We start from the raw sequence: 12,673 nt of genomic DNA on the forward strand, positions 1-12,673 counted from the left end.
TCAGTTTAGGAAGACCCAGAAGTTTTAATGTTACTTTAAAGTTTTAACATTACTTGCTTGGCAGTAAGGGATGGGAAAGCCCCAGTAAATTAGCCTATCATGCAATTTATGGCTGGAGGAAATATTGTTGGGCTTCCAGCAACTGGGCCACCTTCCAAAGTCCATAATAAGTTTTTATTTAATTCAAACAAAATCAAAATCCCACCGACTTAATTTCCATCTGCTGGGACATTTCTGTGTGAAAAAAATGACCTCACTATCAGAGGTTCTGCTGCTTTTCTTTAGATATGAAGAAATATAAAAATAACCCCTCTGTTTTCAATGTGAAAAAATCCTGCATTGTCCTAAGGGAGGTTCGGGCACCTATTAGTTGTCATCATTTTCTCACAGTTTCACCAAATAAAAGCTTTTCAGAATTATTTAGCAAACCACATCAGCAACAGATTCTCCCTTAACCTCCTATTCCTGGTCTTGCCTTAAAAAGAATGGGATGCAGGTAAGAAAAACACAGGTGGATGTACAAAAGAAAGATATTGCCAGAAGTCATTTCTAGAAGCCATTAGGAGAGGACAAGAGGAATACCAGGAACATCTCCTCCTCACCAGGCAGAGAAAGCAAACCCCTGTAAGCTTTCATTACATATTTGAAATCATACTAAAGGTTAAATAATCCATTTTCATGGTCAGTGTACAGCCTGTAACACAAGAGTCACTGGGCTTAGTTTTACAATTTTATAGGGAGATTAGAGCAAAGAACTCAGTAAGTGCTCAGAGACCTGAGATGTATAATGTGGGAAGTAATCCAAGTGCTATTTATAGGGATAAACACATGTATTTCTTTTTGTTTTGGGAACAGACCCTCATACTGGCTGACACTGGTGCCCTCCCAAAACTGTGGACAAGGACATATTAGCATGGGGAATAAAAAACAAATTAAGAAGCAAGCAATGAGGAGCCATCATTTGGGGTTGTCTTCCCAGTGTTTAACCGAGGTATCCTGAGCAATCCAACATGGCCACGTACATTTTACTACCATAATTCTTCTTCCAGTACTGAAGAAGTAGATTATACCTCACTTTCTTGCTTAGACTTGTGTGTGATGCTGAGCAGGTGAGCTAACTGACCAGCTTTTCCCAATGTATGACTGCAGGATGATTGTGGAAACTTATTCTGGCATGATATATACTTTGTACTGTCTCTGGTTAATCCTTCCATACAAACATAATTGATGATTCATGCACATCTGCTTGAAAATCAAAAGCAACTTATCAGCGAAGTGTGAAAGTATAATCCAAGATTTACCTCCAGATACTCCCTGTTTATAAATAACAATAAAAAACCCAGTAATTCTCTTGCCTTACCAGTGAAGAGAATCAGAAGAAAATTCAGGGCAAAATGTGTTCAGTCTAGTGCAGAAGAGACAGGAGGTGTTGACTATGAATAACCAGGGGCTGAGGCAGAGCATTCTGTGGCCCCAGGTTCTTTTCCAGCTTCGGAACATGATTTTCTACTTTTTTTGCATAAATTAACTCAATCTTCTCTATATCAGGTATACAAGTGATCAGTATTTTAGCTTTCCAAGCTTCTGTAACTAGACATACCCAAAATCCAGCTGCTGGGAATCAAGTGAAGCCTCTTGCTCTTCTTATGTTTTATATTTTTAAGCTGAACACATTATCAAAACTACCTTGTGATAAGTAGAAAGCCAAGCTCAACAGTGAGGCGGTTTCAAATTGAGAAATATTGCAACTGGAATAACAGGAAATTTCAGGCTGCTAAAATTAGTTCATGTGAATAATGACTTCTCATGCAAAACAGGTTTTGATAAAAACTCCACTCCACTGGTGCAGCCTCTGCAATCTGGCTGTCATTAACAAGAAGCATTAGAGACCGGCACTGAAACAAAGGTATTCTTTCCTAAGACATCCTTCACCTTGCATATCACAGAAACAAATATTTGTCTAGAGCATCAGTGCCACAGAAACAGTTTGTTCTTCCAGTGCCATAAACTGAAGGCTCTCCTGTGGACTGAGCTTGTGTCTGGAGGCACTCAAACCATTTGCAGTAATAATAGCTCAAAGCATCTTTAATTTATGGCTGGCTTCTGTGTTGGACTGACCTGAGTTTTTACCTTCTGAAATGACAACAGTCTGTTTATAGTGTCTGTGAGGATCCGTGGGAGAGGTGGGGAGGTAATGCAGGATGATGTGCTTGGATTGCCCTATGGATATAAACGTCTCCGACTGGTTTGGGCATGTAGTAGCTCCAACTGTGCTGACTGTGCAGCTCGGAATGGCGTATGAGGATGGATGTGGTGATATACTGGAATCAAAAACTCCTGCTCAGGGCAGGATTAACTACCAGCACTGCACCAGGGTGGCTATGCTGCTGGTGCTTGTGGCATCTCAGTGCCATGCCACACTGTGAGCATGCTGGTGCTGCTGCCTCCAGTGGTGTGGCACTGTTGAGACAGCAAACCTAGATGTTAAACCTGTGCCCATCACCAGAGGTATCAGAGAGCCCAGCAGGGTTACTCCCTTCCAGCTTAGGGAAGGACCTCTCTTCCTCTCTGTCTTTACTGAACCCTTGACATCCACTTCCTTATGAGGCCACATCTGCAGCTTCTCGCTATTCCTGAAAGCAAGGATGAGATCCAGTTCAAGATTAGGACACGTGAGATGTGGGCTGGGTTTCTAAGCTCCTGTTGCAGTCAGGAGAGATGGCGTCAACGGAGACTGGAGAGTGATGCGAATGCACCATAAAGCAGATGAAACCATACTGTGAAGGCAGGAGTCTGAGTATGGAGCAGGGTGTCAACCAGCAGCCTCAGCATGGGCATCTGGTGCTATTTGACACGGCCCATGGTCTCCTGCTTGGCCTCCATCTGCCACTGCAGAAGGAGGGTCTCTGCAGTATGCTACACTTGCCAAATCCATGTGGCTGTCCCAGACACCCCAGTGTGGCACTAAATACGTAAGTTTAGGCAACTGAATGACACATTGTGATGAAATGACTGCTTGAATTGACCCAGGCTGGGTTGAGTTGCCCACTTGTAGAGTCCAGTGCCAGTGGAGAAGCTGTCAAGCACACAGGACCCCTGTCCCCAGCCGGCAGGTATGCCATGGGGCTATGGGAGGCTGGACTGTCCTGCAACTGCAGCCTGAGACCACGTAGGACACTGTACATGACTGAAACAGCATTAAGCACCTCTATGAGGGTAACTGAAGAGCTCTGGAATGCCGCTGACTGTTACAGGAGCTGAAGGATGTAGCTCACATGCAGAAATGTTCAAGGAGATGGTTTGATCTCAGACTCAATCCCACACAAGCCCTAATAGTCTGGGAAACACATCACCGCGCTCCTATGACAACGCATTATTGCCATTCATATTGGCTGCACTTAATAAAAATCAAGTTCTTATTACATGAAGCACAGAAGCCCTGAAAACATTTCCTTGTCCTGCAGAGAGGAGTTCACAGGGACTTGTTCTTACTAAACTGATTTAAGCCTTCAGGGTTGGGAATTCCCCATACAGCAAATGGGGAATTTAGATTTGAGGAGTGTGTATGCCTTGCTTGAAAAGCCCAGCACATGCTGATTTGGAAAACAGAGCAGGAAACAACTGAGCTGAACCTTTCAGAAAGAGCAGCCTTGCTTAGGAAGGGGGAAGGATTATGGATGAAATTGAAACCTTCCACCTATCAAAGATGTGTTCATAAATTGGGTGTGGAGGACATATTACTTAGCACTGTCTCACCTGTATTCCTCAGCAAGACACATAAAAGCAACAAGTGAAATATCAACAGGTCTGCCAGCAAAAGAAGACCTTTGGTGCATGAGCCATGGTTGAAGGGGAGTGAAAACTTGGAGGAAAGCAGAGACAAGCTGATCTCCAGGCAACAGGATGCAACAGTTCACAGCCTTCCTGTGGGCTACCAGATGGACACATATTTTCATTGTGAATATCTGACGATAAACTGAACCTAGGCAGCAGTCAAGCCTGGAGCAGAGGCAGTGTACTGCTGTCTTCCACCTGCATCCTCCTTCTTCCCACTCTCTGAAACCAGTGCTCAGCAAAGTACTACAAAAGCAACAGAAAAGACTCTGATTGTCCTGCCATGGCTGGCAAGGACCAAAAATGTCAAAAAACTGAACCCCACATCTTCCATGCTCAGATTTGCTTGTGGAAAATGGTAAGTTTGGCTCAGCAGACACCATCCTCATTTAAAAGAGCCCTAGGGAATGATGTCTGAAGCAGCCTCTGAGGTATTTTGACATGTCTGCTGTCTTGCTCACTGCTGTAGCATGTCCCGCTGGGCTTTACCACAAAGTCAGAATCTGCACTGTTGATTTTTTCTTTGTTATGCAAAAGCTTTTTGCATCCTGCTATTGAAGGTTGCTACAAGATAAATCTATCCCCCTGAAAAGTTTTGTACTCAACAAGTTTTCAAATATTCATGTAGATTGGAAAGCCAGTCATAAAGCTAATGCTTTTAGGCAGGACTTTGTTTTAAATAAATAAACATACTCACAAATAAATAAAACCTTCATATACTATCTTAATATAAAAAAGCTATTCTGGGTAGCATATAACTTATGCTCAAGAATAAATGAAAATGTAAAAAATGAATATTGCACAGAGTAGATAGTACAGCTTGGCAAAATAGTTCTACTACACCATAAAAAAGTTATTCATGCTGACAAGCCACGAAATGTTTGCATAAGGAGAAAGGGAACAAAGTAGGAATGCTTTAATGCTGTCCCTCATTGGTGCTGCTTTTTCCTTCGGTCTTGTATAACTGTGACAGTTGTGTAAAAGGGAAAAATAAAAAAAAGGGGAAAGCACTGCTAATGTCAGCATGAAAAGACATTTGTTTCTGCAGCAGTCAACAGCTACACAGCAGCTCTGTGCTCTCTTGCACAAAAGGAACATGCCTGGTGTGCTCTGCACGGTCGCCCTGACCTCTCAAAGACCCACATGAATAGATCCTGCTTCAAAGTCTGCTAGGCTGTGCAGATGCAACCTGTGCAATTGTTATTTGAATGACACGCATGGACTCACAGGCCTGAGCCCTGAGCACAGACTACCCTATCAGGACAGGCACCTAAACTAGAGGGAGTCTTCCTACAGGTTCATAGACAACAAGTTCTACATTTTCTTCTCAATCCAAACATCAGCAGTGATTTTATATACTCATGCATACAGAGCTGGATTCAGATGATGGTGCCCAGAAATGTTATGGACATCCTTCTCTGGACAGCACTAATGACCCCTGGCACCAGGATATCCCTGTGACCACAGTGGCCAGGACACCTCTCCAATCCTTCCAAGTGTGTTGCTCGTGCAGGAGGTAGCTTACCAACTTCCACAGCTCAAGCACTGAAGGTGCACCCACATCTAGAGCACTGGCTGCCCCTTTCATGAAGGCAAGTCTGGATGTAAGGAAAAACCTTTTCCCCTTGAGGACAGTCAAGCAGTGGGACAGGTTGCTCACAGACTTATGCAGTCTCTGTCTTCAGAAGATTTCAGGACCCACCTGGATAAAGCCCTAGGCAACCTAGTGTGACCCCAAGGACAGGACTTCCTGAGGTTCTCTCCAATCTAAATTAGCCTATTAAGCCTTTGTGAAGAAGGGTGTCAAGTACTGAATGAGGACAGGAACTAAATCTCCATAAATATATGAGCTCTGAAACCTATCCACCAAGCGGGAGAATGCACAAAAATCCTGGTCCTGCAGCTTTCTCAAGCAACCAGTCCCTCTGAGCAGAAATTAGCCCCATTAGAGAAACAAATCTCAGCCAAGAATGCAGAGGTTTAATGGCTTGATAGAAGAGTCAAGGAACTGACAGGGCACAAATCACGCTCACCTATGGGACCTGATGGTTAGATGTGTTAAGGAAAATGATCCCTCAATTTCAGTAGAAGTCTCAGTACTTTGTATTATGTTTTGATGAGAATAATTCACTGCAGTACATGAAAAGCTCTTCCCCCCTTATGTCCCTCTGCACCCTTCCCAGGGAACAAAAAGCCATTAAGGTGATGCCTTGAGAGAGGTGGCCCTTCAGGATACACTTGTCGACATGGTGCTGTGCTCTGTGGGTATGGCCAAATTTGTTTTTTGTCAAAGCTAATCTGAGCAGGGGATGTAATAACTTAACCAATGTCTCAACCTGGATAAGTCCATACTATTGCACACAGCATAGTTCATGTGGGAGCAAGGATTTTGGCTTTTGAAGGGTCCTGGTTCATTTCTTATCACTTCGGCCCAAATTTCAGCCTTTATGTAACTGGGAGGTGTCCAGAATTCATGTTAATCCTGGATGTCAGAGATTAACATTTTTGGCCCAGACTAAGTGGCAAACTATATGGTGGGAGGCCGTGTTGCAGGTCCCAAAGCTACCTGTGATTGAAAACCCAACAGATACTCACAGGATGTATGCGATGACCCCGATGGACCAGCAGTCCACGGCTTTGCTGTAAGGTTTCTGAGCCAGCACTTCAGGAGCTGAAAATAAAAAGCCAGACAAGGACATGTTAGAAGATCAAACATTTGAATGTGGTCAAGAGATAGGACCCTGAAACTTGAAGCTCCCTGAGACCTTGTGTTGCCCTACACATACAGCCCTTGAACTTGCAAATATCCTGATGTTTTTGAAGCTCATATTCACACAAAGAAGGACAATTCTTAAAGTCAAGCAAATTCCCCATTTTCTGACTCCAGGGACAGAAAACAAAACCAAGCACAGAAAAATGCATGAGAGGCAGAGGGCCATCACCTCCCTGTCAGAGGAACTTTAGGAGACTTGGAGGAAAATGAGGTCAAGCTTTGCACCAGTGCTGAGATGCACATTCACCCTGACAGCCTTGCAGCTCCATTGCGCTGTCAAACTGGGGATTTCAAGAGGCAACTCAGAAAGTGCAAGATGTCAAGGTGGCAGTAAATTACATCTGCAGGAGAGGAAAGAGAGCTGTCACCACACCTCCCAACAGCTGCCTGCTGGATGTCAGTCAGAGGGAGTCATCTGTCCCTCCGCCCCTGGGAACACAGACACTGCGGAGAGAGAAACAAAAAGTAGCAGGAATTGGACATATGCACAAAGGAACTGAGCCTTCTGTCTCTATCGCCTTCAGCCACCATAGTCTGAATTTTGCTAGAAGTGAGATCCTGGCATTTATTAAAACTCTGTGGGTCTGCTTTCCTGTCTTAAGAGAGAGTTAAAAAGGTGCATTTTTTTGTTTGGGAGTCTGGAGTATTATGTTTTCCCTGTTGGGACCTTTCAGTGCCAATGCTTAAACCTAAATTTTAAAACCCTGTGACTCTAATCTTTTTCATGTAAAGAAGCTTTTGCTTTTTTCAAAACAAAATGTCCACAATAATGCAAGAAATCACTGACCGTGGCATTCCTAAAGCAGACTTGCCACACTGGGTTTTAAAAAGCACAGTATTTCCTTTGAGTACTTTGGAGTTCAAATGCTGCAAAAAAAATCATGAAGGGGCAAGTCCCAGCAAAAAGATTTCTTTGGGGTTACACCTTCCTCTGCTAGGAGTCTTACCAACATCAAAGCAGTTAGTTACTTTAAGAACAGTCAAAAATACTGTGAAGCACATAAATGTGTTAAAACTTGAGCCTCACATTTAGTTGCTACATATGCTTTGGTGTACTGGTAAAGACTCTTCAAAGAGTTATCTTCTTCAGCAAGACAAGTCAACAAACTAAAGTCAAAGCTGCCAGCAAGGAAGGAAATAGGAAGCAATAATGAGAAACAGAAAAGACTTTGTGGTGCTTGGGCATGAGAGCTTATAGAAGGGATTGAAGGGAAGACAGTGCACGAGGCAGATGAGGGCATCCAGGTTGCATTTCCACAAGCAGCAGAATGATGGAAAGGGTCAAATCACACTTGTAAAAAGGAAGAAAATCCAGGGGAATATGGGTAAAAAATACATCTGACAGCCAGCTTATGAAGACTCGTGAAGATTGGGATATGGCCCAATCTGCAGCACAGGGTAAAAGTTGCTCCAGTCTTCAAGTCATTCAGTGAACTAGGACCACTGCATGTATAAGAAATTAAAGCGGTGGTTCTGTTCATATATTGTCAATACACTGCTGGAATGTGTGAATACTCCAACATCAATCCACTATATACTAAAGGAGGTTTCTTTCCACTGTACCTAGCATGAATGGCTCTTATCCTGGCCCTGGGTGCTTGGCAGAAACCTGCATCCCGATTCCGAGAATACCCTGATTCTGTCCAGGACATAAGCATGCTGCTGTAGTCTATCAAGATAAAGCTTAAAATGCTCTTACTACAATAGGGGACAGAGCTTTGGAAATATAAAAGGCAACTACAGTTAGTCCCAAAATGTAACTCCTTTCCCAATGGCTAGGTCAGGGTCTGTGTGTCAGCTCAGTGCTAGTCAGTCCAGCTGGGGTGAATTTGAAGACAAACTTGGGATGAAAGAATAAAGCACTGGAGAGTCATCCTATTTGGCCTGCCACTACCTCTCAGATAACCTGGCAAGCTGGGACAGTCTGGCAAATGTACATTTCTCTTGTATGAAACAGTTGTTCCTCCATTTGCTCAAAACAACCTTCCCAGACAATTCTTGTGTCCCTTAATCTGACTCTTTCTTTTCTAATTCATCAAAATTTGCCTCCAAGTTTTCCTCTAAAAAGAATCTTTTTCAAAATGTGCATCGGATAGAGTTTGTGAGACTCAATTTCCTTTTTTGTTCCATCCCTTGTGACTAAATTTTGTGACAAAATATGCAGAAGGGAGCTAATTTTCCCCTAGTGATTAGATGTCTTCCAACTCCCCAGTCCTTCCAAATTCCCATCATTTTATTCACATATTTCTTCTACCTTTAACTTTCTGCCTATGTTTCCATCATTTTCAAGACTGGTAAATATTATACATTTTATACCCCCCAAAAGAAAATATTATGCAAATGGATCCTGAGCACCATGGATCCTAGTGAGCTCCTGACGTTATACAGATATGCCACATCAACATAACAGAAAACAAATCTGAGACAAGGGGATGTGGACTATGTAAAGATTCTCCCTCTTAAAACATCAAAGCTGTGCTGGGGCATTTCCTTCTGGTTTAAATGAGTGAAGAGCACTCAGAACAGACAGTTGCTGCTGTGGATGGTGGCTGTGAAGCAGGTAAGATCACCACAGGATGATGCCCAAAGCAAATGTGAGGCTATTTACCCCTTTGGTAAACTTTAAAGAAAGGAAGGAGGTTTAAGTAATTATTTTAAGGCCAAACGGCTGCTTTTGATTTTTGTTCCAAAGAGCAGACATGCAACAGGAACAGGAGAACACAGCTAAGCATCATCTGTCTCTGATATATGGAAAAGACAGAAATATTTAATGAGCTGAAAAACAAGTCAGAGGAGCTCTCAGAAATGACAGTAGATCAGTGCCAAGAGGCAAAGGCAGGAGATGCAATGAAAAAAATCCAAGAGTTGACAGCATTAAAGGATCAACACAGACGGCCGAGGAGACAAAACAGCAAAGCTCCCACTTCTGGCACTGGGGAAATGCCAGCTGAGCAAAGGCTTCCAGTATCGCACCTCCCCAGGGAATCACTGTGGGCTCAAATGCTACACAATGGCCATCCAGAGACAGAGAATTCAATGAAGCAAACCTGGACCCTTCCTCCACATCCAGGAACTGTACTTTGGGCCAAATCCACATTGCTACTGGCAACATGTGGCAGGTAAAATGTTGGGTAATGATCCCAGGGCTTCATTCCACCTGTAGGTACACGAAGATGTGTTTCCCAGGACAGTTTTACCATTAGGGTTTTTTTTTTGTTTAGTTACGTTTTGCTTTTAATAAGAGAAAAAATTGAAAGGCTTGTTTTAAATGGAGGTTTTAAGAAAAGGTACAGAACAGGAATGTCTGGAAACCTTTCAGAGCACTGTGCCATTACCCCCAGTGAGCACATATATGCTAATAAGCTCCCTAAAAATGCAGCTGCTGGATGCCAAAACCAGCAATCCATGTTCTTGCAAAGAGCTCAAGTGATGGGGATTGCTCTGATACTTTAAGCCTGTTGAACAAACTGTACAAGTCATGAGGGTGCTTGTTCTTCATACCAGTCTCATACTTAAAAGTGATTCTCCTTCACTCCCATGATGGTGCTACTCCCAGCAGATTCTGCTGTCTCACAAGAACTCAGTCTAATGTTATTTTCTGTGGTTTATATGGCTTCCCACAAGCTGCATGCCAGAAGGAAAGAGGCATTTGAACAAAGGGTGATGGTTTTGAAGATCCCCATAGGAGTGAAAAATCAACAGGCTGCCGTAAATGTGGGAGGAATAGAAAGATCTAAACAAGGTTAAAATAACCAGGGACCTGCTTACATTGGGCAGGGACATAGTTCAGCTGGCCAAGCAAATCGGCCTGGTGCAATCAGGACTAGTAGTTCAGCTGGTAACTATTTTAGTGCCAGATTCCATCACATAGGCACATCCTGCAAATAAAGAAGGTGAAACATGAATGGGCTGCACAGGTACAAGATGGCCATGAAATCTGAGAGGGAAGGTGAGAAACAGTCAGAGTTTGTAAGGGGTACCAAAGGGAGAAGGTGCCAGTTCCATAGCTGAGGACTCTTGAAGATACCACCTCAAGAAGACGGACAGAGAGGAACAACCCTGCACTATTGAGAAGATGGTTGGATGCATGAAGGGCCAACCCAGCCCCTCTCCTGTGTGAGCTCCTCTGCCACCATACAAAGTGCCTTCCTTACGGTGCAATCAAGCTAAGAGATACATGAAGCAGCTTCATCACAAGACCAGAGTTCCTCTTCCACTGACTCCTGGGATGAAAGCAACTTCTTTCCCTCTTTCACACAGTCCTCCAGCGCTCATCTTGTTCTAGTTGGCCAAGATTTTGAAGCTTGGGGGTGTTTCTGAAGGACAGCAGTGTTTCAGTGCAGTGTTGCTGGCTTCCCGTGCTCCTGTTGTCCCTATTTCATGTTGCTGAGTCAGATTTAGACAGCTGTCATGGAACATCATGCAGCTACAACCACACACAAACAAACCCAAATTCAGGAGACGGCAGTGGATCTGAGCAATCACAATGTCACAAGCAAACCCTGGTGAGAGTGGTTCCCATGCTTTATTTTTACTTTATTACTCATGTTACTGCCTAAACAACTCCTGGAGCTGCTTTCTGCTAATAAGAATATTCCGAAGGCTTATTGAATATTTCAGACCTCTGACTCAAAGGATAATGAGTTAAGTCAAAATTCAACATGGAAATCTATTGCTTACTTAAATGCTTTGGTGTTGCACAGGGCTACAAGAAATGCATGGCTTTGATACGATCTGAAATTGCTACTGGCTTTCTGGCAGAGCTGGAAGTTGTGAAACGACCTTTCATGAAAGCACTACAGCAAATCAAAAAAGTGAGTGAGGTGGGGTGTACAGGGACCAACCACACATCCGGGGCCCAGCCCAATTCCTACGACAGAGAAATACAAGAAAATTTTATCTGAAGTTGGGTTGGGACTCAGAGCAAGAATTTTAAATCTCAGAAGGATTAAGATATTAACCAGCCACCGACACAGTTCATAATTCAGCATTTCTGCAAAAGGAGATCAGAGTGATCGAGACAGGCTTTCTAACATTTTTTCCAAACTTTTTAATGCTTCTAAGTGTCTTGCAAGTCTAAGTCTCATCTGCAGAAGTAACCAAAGCTTCTGAGAGACCAGCTCTCATGGAAAGTCAGTCAGTGAGACCTAATTCCCAAACAGCCCAAATCTTTTTAGAGGGCTTTTGCTGAGTGACTGGAGTCATCTCCTGGTGAGTGCCCAACTTAACACACTTCAAGGATGGCTCATTTTCAGGCAGTTTTGCACACCTCCTTCATCAAAATCAAGTTCTTATAAACGGCCTCAAGCTGAGCAACCCAAATCTATGATGTTTAAAATGATAAATCACTAATAGCTTATACACATCTTGCCCATAATCACACAGATCACTCAGGGTTTTGAAAACACCACTTCTCCACTTTAGACGATAGATTGGGATCCATGCAAGCCAGTCCACACACCTAATTTGCAATGAAATGAGCCATAAAAGCAGTCTCAAAACTTAATGTCTCTTAACAGGTCTCTTAAACCCGTTTAAGGGGCTATCTAAAAGTGGGTGTCTAGTCCCAGCTCATCACTTAGACTCCTTCCATAAAAAATGCAGACAGAGATAAGAATGGTAAGCAGATAAGAAAATGGAAGATCTTTTCATTAGAAGAGGTTGTATTATCAGACTCTCCAGGCAATAAACATTAAGGTTTGCATCTTAACAAAAGTGGCTCAACCAATTGGGTTAAGTTATCCCAACCGTCATCTTTTCACCATAGAACCAAAATCTCTGACAAAACTCCTGAAGGAAAAATACCTCTGAACTGCTGACAGTAATTTAAGCTGTAAGGCAGAGCCTTAAAAGCTAATGTGCTAATGCACTACTGGTTATACACATTTTATATATACTCTAATTTGATAAGTAATACTTTGATTTTCACAAAGAAAACTATTTATTAAGAAGTTTAATTATAATTACAACCTACCTTATTCAGTGAATTTCTGAACCACATAAACAGGAATTTAGTGTCTTGGGTACCACTGTTTTTTGGAGATGAAACTATGAAAATTTGAAGCA

The 12,673-nt window shown here is 42.9% G+C and overlaps 1 protein-coding gene across 3 annotated transcripts in view; it reads right to left on the reverse strand.

Annotated features, from left to right (window-relative positions):
* CAMK1D (calcium/calmodulin dependent protein kinase ID) overlaps nucleotides 1–12,673 on the reverse strand; it is a 227,004-nt gene that overhangs the window by 28,225 nt on the left and 186,106 nt on the right. For all 3 annotated transcript variants that reach the window (XM_074903490.1, XM_074903489.1, XM_074903488.1), the window contains exon 6: nucleotides 6,430–6,505. In XM_074903490.1, coding sequence (XP_074759591.1) covers nucleotides 6,430–6,505 — 76 coding nt within the window. The remainder of the gene's footprint in view (nucleotides 1–6,429; nucleotides 6,506–12,673) is intronic.

The sequence above is a fragment of the Athene noctua genome, chromosome 3 (genome assembly GCF_965140245.1).
Source record: "Athene noctua chromosome 3, bAthNoc1.hap1.1, whole genome shotgun sequence".
NCBI lineage: Eukaryota > Metazoa > Chordata > Aves > Strigiformes > Strigidae > Athene > Athene noctua.